Raw genomic sequence first — 10,918 nt, 5'->3', positions numbered from 1 at the left:
ATACAATGCCTACTTATCTGTAATACGTGCAAGACATCTCTGGACAGCTTTCAACAATCAAGTCATTTTCCTTTTACATGTCTGTATTTCCACTACAGATAGTTTAATCTTTGTTTTCTATTGTTGTTGTTTAAGAATGCTATACAGAAAAAACTGCTGAAAAAAAATTCATAAGGGTACACAACAGCACAACAATATCAATATTTGTTAAGTACTGTGGTCATGCTTGACTGCATTAGGGATTTTCTGACTCAAATTTGAATGTGTGGATTTCATGCCTGGGTAGACTGGACCAATGATGTAAATGAAAAGTACTTCCATATAAGTCAAAGATGGATGAAGCAATCACCTAGTGAGGAACTGTACAAAACCCATCAATTATTTTCATGAAGTGGTACATTTATATTTAACCCCTGGAAACAGGAGAAAAATCAATATGCATATTTTCCAGTGGGAAAAGACACTAAAGTCTTGTCTACACTGGCAAGTTTCTGCGCAGTAAAGCAGCTTTCTGCACTGTAGCTCCCGAGGTGAACACACTGACACAACACTTAGTGCGCAGAAACTGCACAGTTGCAGCACTGTAAAAAAAACCTACCCCGATGAGAGGTGTACAGTTTTCTGCGCCAGGGCAACAGTGCCTCAGTGCCAGTGTAGATGTCCTGGTCGATTACAGTGCTGTGATTGGCCTCCGGGAGGTGTCCCACAATGCCTGTTCTCGCCTCTCTGGTCATCGGTTTGCACTCTACTGCCCTGCCCTCAGGTGACCAACCATGAGCCCGCCCCTTAAATTCCTTGGGAATTTTGAAAGTCCCCTTCCTGTTTGCTCAGTGACTCATGCAGTGGTCTCAGCGCATATTTCCAGGTGGCCGTGCCTGCTCCACGCACCAGCCAATCCCCCGCTTGGAGCAATGCCGAGCTCCTGGACCTCATCAGCATTTGGGGAGAGGAGGCTGTCCAGTCCTAGCTGTGCTGCAGCCATAGAAATTATGATACCTACGGACAGATTTCATGATGCATGACAGAAAGGGGCCATAACCGGGACACACTGCAGTGCAGGGTCAAAGTGAAGGAGCTGCGGAACGCCTACCAGAAGGCGCGAGAGGCAAACCGCCACTCCGGTGCTGCGCCCACGAGCTGCTGATTCTATAAAGAGCTGGACGCAATACTTGGTGGCAATCCCAACTCCACTGCGAAGGCCACTGTGGATACTTCAGTGGCTTGTGTGTAGTCAAGAGTGGACCGAGCCAGGAGGAGGAAATCTTGAATGAGGATGTGGAGGGGGGCCCAGAGACAGAGGACGACCCGGAGGTCAGAGATGCATGCAGCCAGGAGCTCTTTTCTACCCCAGAGAAGGCTAGCCAGTCACAGCTGTCGGAGCTTGGCGAAGCACAAACAGGAAAGTAGGTCCCTGGGAAGTGGCTTTGATTTTGGGAATCACTGAAGTGAGTTTTTGGGGGCAGGAGAGTTGCAGAAAGCAGGCTTGTGTCTGTATGATACGTCTATCACCCAGGCTGTGGGTTTATAAGAGTTCCCTTTAGACAGTAGCTGGCGCTCCTCCAATCAGCTTCCTCTTTGTCCTGTCCCAGCTATAAGCTGTTCCAAGAAGCCATGGTGATTCTTTTAGAGGAAATAAAAACAAGGCTGGGAAAAGAGCTAATTAAAAGGATCCCACCTCACCATCAAAGGCTCATGCCAAGCCACCAGCCTTTCTAAGATCAGTGGTTTGCTACCCTTTGCCATAATGCTTACAAATATTTTAACAGTGGTTAGGCTCTTGGTGTGCTGAGGCTGCCTATTATGCTGGTCAGTACTGTTTCATTGTTCACTTGTACATCCCTGTCTGTCTATATAATTTCTGCTGTCTCTTGTTTCATACTTAGATTATAAGCTCTTTGGGGCATGCACTTTTTTTCCTGCTTGTACAGCATCCAGAGCTGGGGTTCTGTAGCGGGGTGGTCACCCACTCCTGCCTTAAAACTGCCCGGGGAGAGGGCTGTGGCAGGGAAGGAAAAGCGGGGCTGATTGGGAGAAGCAGCCTCAGCTGGGGGCCATGCCCCAACCAGGCCACAGCTGCCTTAATCAGGGCCCAGCTGGCCCTTGTAAGAGGGCAGTGGGCCAGGAGCAGACAGAGTCTCCTCTAGCTGTGGAGGGAGAAGGGCCTGGCTGCTGGGGAGTGTACTAGGGTACCTGAGGTGAAGCAGGGCTGGGAGGCTCCAGACTGGAAAAGCCCCAGGCTACCGGCCTGGCAGATGGCCTAAGATAGGGTACTGGGGTTGTAACAGGGAAGCCCAAAGGTAGGCAGAGGCAGCAGGTCCAAACCCCCCTTGCCTATGATGACTGGCTTATACAGACTGCAGTCAGCCCCAGTGAAAGGGGGCTAGATGGTGACTGGCAGTAGCCCATAGGCTGAGGCCAGGTGGGGATGGGGGGGGGGGTTCCCCCAGGGAGGGGAGACCAAGATCTGTGGGGTATTGCCTGGAGTGGCAGCACCCTAGGTAAAAGGGCACCGGGGTCCAGGAGGGACACGGGGGCCAGCGATGGCGAGACACTGGCAGAGGGTGCTCTGGAGCTGGTAAAAAGAGCTAATTCCCAGACAGCCAGCAGGAGGTGCCGCTGGGTGAGTCTGTGCCCCGTTACAGGCTCCCAGGGTGGAGAAGGGAGCAGCTTCCTCTCTGCCCCAGCTTAGGGTTCCAGCCTCCTGCCCTGCATCCATGGTCTCCACTTCCAGTCTTCCCTGGCCCGGTCAACTCATATGGAGATCATTGCAAAACTGAGGCCCAAGAGCAGAATGTTAAATCTGAACTTGTTATGGTGTAGCCCTTCTTGTGGTCTTCACAATGAAACATTTTGAGGAAAAAACCAGCAAATGGATCAGTGGCAGAGCTTATTGCAGGGTCAGTGTTTTAGTCTGTACCTGTGATTCCCAACATACCAAGGAAGTGTCTATTTCACAATGATTATTTCTCATATTAACATCTTCTATTTATTCTGCTAACTCAATATTTTCCATGTTTCCACTTTGCCCCTCGTTCTTCTAATTTTTCCAACAACCAATTCATTTGAGTCATACTGCTGCAATCCCATTCTGCTAGCAATGTGAGAAAAATAAGTCTTTTATTCAGAATTTTTCATTCAATTTAAACTTCATACTACATGATTCAGCCCTATTTATTTACCTTCTTTTAAACTGTTCTTAAACTCACCTCCCATTTAATGTATTCCAAACAGAGATGCACTTAGATTCAGATAACTGTAGTATTCACTTTGAGTATATAGTAGAAGCTCAGAGTTAGGAACATCTCGGGAATGGAGGTTGTTCGTAACTCTGAACAAAACTTTATGGTTGTTTCAAAAGTTTACAGCTGAATACTGACTTAATACAGCTCTGAAACTTTACTATGCAGAAGTAAGATGCTCCTTTCCTTTTTTCAGTAGTTTATGTTTAACACACTGTACTGTCTCTGCTGCTGCCTGATCGTGTACTTCCGGTTCCAAATGAGGGGTGTGGTTGACTGGTCAGTTCGTAACTCTGGTGTTTGTAACTCTGAGGTTCTACTGTATTATATGCAGTAACTGACCTTGCACAAATTTGCTTTGGAAACATATAAGGGCAGAAAAGAAGAGGTTACTCACCTTGTGCAGAAATTGCAGTTCTTAGAGATGTATCCCTAGGGGTGCTCTACTTCAGGTGAACATGCGCCTCTTGAGGGGTATGCACACCTGCTGTAGAGCACCCATAGGGACAATACTCAAAGAAGGTGTCATGTCAGCAAACAATTACATCTTTCAGTTAAGTGAGGAGGATTTACACCAGGGATTAGTTAGGTCCAATTTGGTTTTGTTTGTTCTTTTTACTTTCAGGAAATGTAAAGGCTGATATGTCAAGTGTATTTTGGCCCAGATCTTCCCATCCAATACCTGGTGATATAGCTCCACGCATGGTTGTACTGATATGCAGGAAACTGTTATGGTGCTAAGCTCCACACTGTGCAGACTCCTGGCCTCCATTTGCACAACAGATACATGAAGTTTGGCTCCCGGAGAACTTCAGCACTGGTGGAGAAAGTGCCTTTGTCCACTTATATCAGTCATGTCTTTTTTGCCTGAAACAAGATTCCATACAAAAAAAACCCCATAAAGACAACCAGAAAGAACAGATAAATTGCAGAGATACCATTAAAATATCACAGGGACTACATAGAAACATGTAGAAAGAAAGCCATAGGGAGGAGACAGCAAATTAAATATGAGCTTTTAGTGCAAAGCTATTGTGAAAAGCCAGTATAATTCTTGGATGTATTTGTAAATGATTACATGTAAAGTAAGAAATATGAGTGATACTCTATTAGCCTGGTGTGGCTCCATGTGAAATATTGTATGCAGCCTTGCCCCCAACTTTTTAGGAAGACTGTAGGAGAACTAAGGAAAATACAGAGGGAATCAAAAAACAAACAAGGATAAGAGATGGAGACATATGAGGAGAGACTGAAGGAGCTACATTTATGATCATTAAAATTAGACACAGAACAGACAGTCAGCAAACAAATCTACCCCTGCTTTCTGAAATGCCGGCTACTGTCTCTTAATTGAGGTTGTACCAGATATTAAACTGATACTACATTTGGTTAGTTAAGAAAGAAGGAAATTCTTATCTTTGTTTTCTAGACTATAATATATCTAAAGACTGGAAAATTATCATAGCCAAGAAATATTTCAAGGTAATACTGTAAATGAAGGGAATTAATCACAGTCTCAGAGGATCGTAGCAGTTGTACCACTGGCCTGGAGATGAAAAATGAAAAAATTATGAAAGACAAAGAAAATGCTACATTAGTAAGAGTAACTTGATGGTGGAGGTTCACAATGCACCATACCTGCAGCTCTTGAAAAATGGCTTAGACAAGACATGAGAGGGAAATATATAGGGATCAATCTTGTAAAATACAGAGGGTGAGAGCATCAGCCTTAAAGGACTAAGTGGCCTCTATTTGTTCTTTCTGTGATTCTCTCATGTCAAAATCACTAATAAAATGACAGATGGATGTTCGTGATTGATAAAAAGAGACTACTAGTGCTTGTGAAAGGTGCTACAGTGATCACAGGTACAACATAGATGGGGGCCTCCTTAGGTTCCTGAATCCTGACCACGAAGCAGGAAATCCCCTCCAACATCTTATAGAATCATAGAAGATTAGGGTTGGAAGAGACCTCAGGGGGTCATCTAGTCCAACCCCCAGCTCAAAGCAGGACCAACCCCAACTAAATCATCGCAGCCAGGGCTTTGTCAAGCCAGGCCTTAGAAACCTCTAAGGATGGAGATTCCACCACCTCCCTAGGTAACCCATTCCAGTGCTTCACCACTCTCCTAGTGATACAGTGTTTCCTTATATTCAACCTAGACCTCCCCCACTGCAACTTGAGACCATTGCTTCTTTTTCTGTCATCTGCCACCACTGAGAACAGCCGAGCTCCATCCTCTTCGGAACCCCCCCTTCAGGTAGTTGAAGGCTGCTATCAAATCCCCCCTCACTCTTCTCTTCTGCAGACTAAATAACCCCAGTTCCCTCAGCCTCTCCCCGTAAGTCATGTGCACCAGCCCCCGAATCATTTTTGTTGCCCTCCGCTGGACTCTCTCCAATTTGTCCACATACCTTCTTATAAAGAGCTAGTCTTGAAATATTTTGTATAACTTGTTCAAACCTTAACCACAAGGTAAGGGCTGAAACATAAAAATGCAAATATTAATGTATGTACTTATAAATGTAATTGGACCTTAAAATATCTAATGGTACATTAGGTAAGTACTGTAATTGAATTCTTGGACATAATACCATAATGCTTTTTCAACGGGTGCATTGTCACATAGCCTTGTACTTCAGACTGGAAGTAGCTTTCTCCCATGGCACACTTCTGACTTCATTTTAATGTTTAATTCTTTCCAGACAGTTGCAAAAGAGTTAATTCTCTGCAGAATTTGGCAGCTGTCATGTGAATAAGCTATTAGTTATGCTGCATTCCTTTTTTACAACATCCCATTTCAGAAGCTTGCCAACAAAAATCTCAGGAAATCAGTTTAATCAGTGAGAAATAGTTTGTTAAAAGCTATAACATTTAAAGATTTCCCATCCTTTTTGCATGAATCCAAAATGCAGTACTTGAATAGCTTTCCTCCCTTTTCAGTATCTGACAGATTTGTTTGAAGGATTACATACTTGAAGAACTGAATATCACCATTAGAATCAGAATGAGTTACTGAAAATTCACAATTTAATAAGAAAAACATAACACTCTCATTACATGTGTTTCCATTTTCAACTTTTTGGAGTTTTCTTATGAATTTTATGTTTTGAATACCGAATCCAGGTCCCTGTAGCAAACTGTGGGCTTGTATCTCAGTGGAGGGAGCAGGGAATGCAAAGTAGAAGACATTCACACCCATGTTCCACCAGTCACTCCATGAAGCATACCTCCACCCACTTCCAACAATGCCAGCCAAATCTTGCTCATGTGAATGAACCTGTTATCAGCTGGGAGAAGGCATATGTCCCTGTGAATGGGGGGTGGGTGGCTGGGCAGATTTACTCAGTAAGTGCAGATGTATATAATGAAATGTTAAGCATCTGTCCCACCACCAAAGATTGGCCCATTGTACTTTAACCTGGTTTGGGTTACTACACACATTGGGTGCTACAGAGACTTGGGCTCAAACAGTAGAGAATGCAGCAGCAGCTTTCTGATGTGGAAGGTCGAGATTAAGGAGATATCCCTCTTCTATTCATATAATCTGTCTGCAAAGTCCATATTCTTCCTTCTGAATTTAGTTTTTGAAACAACTACTTCATTGATCTTTAAAACTAAGTCAACACCATCAGCCTGGCTCTCAGGAGCAAAATCTATAACAAACCATTGCATGTACATATGTGAGAGGGAAAACCTCTTCTGCTAACATCTCAGGGGGGCAGTGAATAAGAAAACAAATCAATTCCTGGCAGCTGTTTCCTATTTTTATAATCATAATTATAAACCAAAATCCTGGGTTCGAAGAGCCCTGGAATGTTAGGTATTTAAACCAAAATCCTGGGTTCGAAGAGCCCTGGAATGTTAGGTATTTGAAATCTGAACCCTGCTCTGGACCCACATTTCAAAATGACGCCTGTATTTTTACTCAGCTGAACTGAAAGCTTACATTTGAACAGCCCTGAAGGTTGGGAAGGATTGAAATATGATTTTTGTGGCTTCTTTTCAACATCATATTCATACCAATTACTTCCCATTTCTCTTAGCTACAACTGAGTGCTAGTGAAGATACTAATTTGCCTTTATGACCGGATGAAGTTGTGGGCTATGAGTGAAAAAGATGCAAAGTGGGATCACCACAAAGCACAGGAGAACAGTAATTTCAGCAGAAAGACGGCAGAGTGATCCTGATTGTTAAATCAGGTGTTAACTAGCAAACTCAATAAGAAAAGGCTCAAATGTTAGCAAAACCACCTTGCTTCCATTCTGAATTTCTCTTTTTATTTGTAAAGACTGTCATTACAATTGAAAAGGACTCAAAATGGACTGATGTACACATCATTGGTGCTTCATGATGGACCTGATGGACTCCCTGAATGGATATTGCTTCAGCTTTGATTTTAAAAAATGGTCTAACAAGAAAATCTTTAACTCCACTATTGATCACAGGTGGCAAAAATGAAAGAAAGAGAAAAAGAAATTAAACCAAAACTACCGTTAAGTTCATAACATATACATTGTTGGCTGATGACACTGGTTCCAAATGTACAATAAAGCCCACAACACTTTATTACTATGAGTATGATTATTGTGATTGTTTTTCTCATGTTGATCAACTTGCTTTTGAAGGTTGTTGTTTTTTGTTTCTTGGTTTTAAACTTGCATAATAAACATGCAATGAAATATTTCTTTTTGAAGTGTTTTTCAGTCTTTCTGTTTTCATACAAAGATTTCATAAAGTTGCAGTGTTGCATCAGAGCATTACCAAAATAAGAGCAAGAGCAAAAGAGGAAGGTGAATGTGAATTTAGCTTGATGAGAATAACCTACTCTTGTCCTGAGACACGCCACTGTCTTATTAAAAAGGTGTGCACAGTCAAACCCCTCCCCCCACAACCTCACCAAAACACAAAATAAATATTAACTGGGAAGAAAGGGAGGGCACAAAGAAAAGATAAGATGTTGTCATGCACTCATCTTCTGCATAGCTCAACCCACATATAGTAAGGCACTATTTCCCCACAACTTAGTGTCCAAAACAATCCTTTACAGTGCTTTGTGAACTATATAGTTTCTTCCAGGATGATGAAATAAATAGATTGAATAAATGTCACTACCACATTATCCCACGTATGTTCTCAGAGTCAAGGGATTCATCTGGCAGTCTCATAAAATAATTGCCTCTTTGTGTGCGTGCATGTTATGTATGTGGATTTATGTGTGGGTGTGTGGTTCACCCCCCCCCATGAGTTGCTGTTTTAAGTTTTCATTGTTCTTTGCTCCATTGTTCTCAAAGCAAATAAACAGGAAAAAAAACCCAGCAAAGTCAGGTAATCAGAAACACAGCTTTGGTGCTCCAAAAAGCACACAGCTTTGGAGAATCGAGAAATCAGTTATTCCCTAAAGAGTTGGGAAATGGATGGACATATTTTCAGTGGTGATTCTCATTCGTATTTAGTTGAGCTGGTCTTCATACTGTTTTCGGAAGCAGTCACCAGCAGGGAAAAACTCCCAGCACCGTTCTTGATACATTTTCCATACATAGGATTCCTGCAAGACACAGGAGATTTAAATAATTAATCTGATTCAGTGAGAGTACATTAGCCATCCATCTTTCAAAAAAGACTACACGCTGCTCTAAATGTTCTGATTCAATTCAAAATTGATCTGCTGTGTTTGAACCTACATGTGATGGAACACAGTAACAACTGAGTTCATTTTAGTTTAGGCTTTTGGATTTCTATCTCCTGGATGAAAGTATTATAGAAACACATATATGTTAGGCTAGGGAGTAGTTTAAAGAGACTCTTGAAGAGCTCAAGAATTTTGACGTTTCTGGTGAAATAAAAAATAGAGACAAAACAATTAGTTTTGCTCTTTTATGTCCAGGAGCAACTTGAAGCTCAAATACAGTTGCTTGTAATACCAAACTGTAGCTAAGGATTAGTGTTTTAATGATCCTTAAAGGAACCTCAGCTGAATTTCTACATCAGCATTTCCAACATGCCTGTGTACAATGTATAAAATAATACAATGGCTTTAATGATATCAGTTTCTGGTAGAATCCATAAATGGGAGCAGTTCCCCCTAACTATAGGTTTTATCCCCACCTGTTTTAACATATAGTTCACTGTCCAAGGGCTCTAGTCTTGTCCTGATGTATAGCCCTTATGCCAAATATATCCCTACATTCATTGAATCTGGTGTATTGCACATTTTAAGGGTGACTCTTCAGCTTTTGAATAATATAGTAAAAACAAAACAAGACAGCATTTTATTATAGCAAATACCAGAGCCAGGAAGATTCAGTTGATTAGATAGCTCAGAGGCCTCTCTCATTCCCCACCTCTAAATGAAAGCATCGTATAACTAACCAGACTGGAGTGATTATTGGTAGTCACTGTCTGGACTCATAGTATACAGTGGGTCAACACACACAGTAAGTAACGTCAAACAATGGAGCAAACATAAATGCAGCAGTATTTTTCCATAACAAATATTATCAATTTACAAAACAGAGGTAAACATCCTAGTCTAGTTTAACATGTCATTGTCAAAGGACAAAACACATATATACAGAAATAGTAAAACAAGTTTATAAAATGTGCACCCAGTCAAGACTGACAGGCCATATATAGACAGAACATGATTATAGTAGTTCAGTATATCTGTCAGATTTCAAAGAGAACAGCTTAAACAAACAGAGCAAAAATGTGCTGTATCCCTGTGGTGTACTGCAATTTGTTGATCTGACAGCAATCTGTGTGTGTGTAGGACCTGCAACTACCAACCACTTTACCGATCACTCTTACACAGCTCTCAGTGGGAATTCCAGCTGTCTGAGCACGTTTGGCACACTTTTTTCCTGTTGACAATTGTAGCTACAAGAGGCTTGAGGAAGTGTCAAAAGGTTTGGAAGAACATTTTGAAGAGCAGTGAAGGCAAGAAAAAAAAATCTTGGTAAAATAAATCTTTGGGGCTTCATCTTCCAAAGGGTTTACCTTTTATCCGCACCCAAAAAAGCATGTAGGCACCCACATCTGGACTCAAAATGTGAATGTTTGTATAGAAAGCAGATCTTTACATTCCAGTTTATACAATTCATGCACATAGATGCTCATTCAAAAAAGGAAAATGTGGCCTGTGAAGCAGGCCTAACAAGCATCCTTGCCAAAAATATGGCTTAATTTTGGTTGCCCTTGTGGAGGTGTAAAAGGAACGAGGGAGAGGAACGTCTCTTCTCATCATGTGCACCTGTGCAAGATGCAACCCATGTCACAATGTTTGTGGATTTTGAACGCAAGGAAGCATTAGTGCCAACAGTGTTTCACGTAACAGGGGTGTTGTGAGGAATAATACATGAATGACTACTACAGTGAGGTGAGCTTTACAGGTACGTAGCTAGATAGAAAGACAACCCAAAGAAGGCATAGGCAGGGCTCTACCTCACAGTAGTGCAGCTGGTCAGCACTGTGGGAGAACCTATAATACACTTCCCAAAAAGAGAAGTAGGAAGAGGCTCTGAGTACACTCGCCTCAGAGGACATTCTCTCTGGCCACATCCCTCTGGTATGGTGTATCTGCTCACCATCCATGGCTGTGCCATCTAAAGCCCCTGCAGAGTCCACTGAAATTAACAAAAAATAAATGAGGGTCCGCCATTCTCATCTGTTCAAGAG

The 10,918-nt window shown here is 42.1% G+C and overlaps 1 protein-coding gene and 1 long non-coding RNA gene across 3 annotated transcripts in view; both read right to left on the bottom strand.

Annotated features, from left to right (window-relative positions):
* Window positions 1–1,280: 1,280 nt before the first annotated feature.
* LOC122464891 lies at window positions 1,281–5,161 on the bottom strand. Its single transcript, XR_006289301.1, has 3 exons — window positions 5,152–5,161; window positions 1,830–1,839; window positions 1,281–1,411 (listed from the first exon to the last, which is right to left on the bottom strand). It is a non-coding gene; the product is annotated as an uncharacterized LOC122464891 (long non-coding RNA).
* Window positions 5,162–6,370: 1,209 nt separating this feature from the next.
* The window catches only part of RYR2 (ryanodine receptor 2), a 699,456-nt gene continuing 694,908 nt past the window's right edge, over window positions 6,371–10,918 (bottom strand). For both annotated transcript variants that reach the window (XM_043544343.1, XM_043544344.1), the window contains one exon: window positions 6,371–8,789. In XM_043544343.1, the coding sequence (XP_043400278.1) occupies window positions 8,694–8,789 (96 nt within the window). In that variant the 3' untranslated portion in view covers window positions 6,371–8,693. The remainder of the gene's footprint in view (window positions 8,790–10,918) is intronic.

The sequence above is a fragment of the Chelonia mydas genome, chromosome 3 (assembly GCF_015237465.2).
Source record: "Chelonia mydas isolate rCheMyd1 chromosome 3, rCheMyd1.pri.v2, whole genome shotgun sequence".
Classification (NCBI taxonomy): Eukaryota; Metazoa; Chordata; order Testudines; family Cheloniidae; genus Chelonia; species Chelonia mydas.
This window is presented reverse-complemented; position numbering and strand designations above follow the sequence as displayed.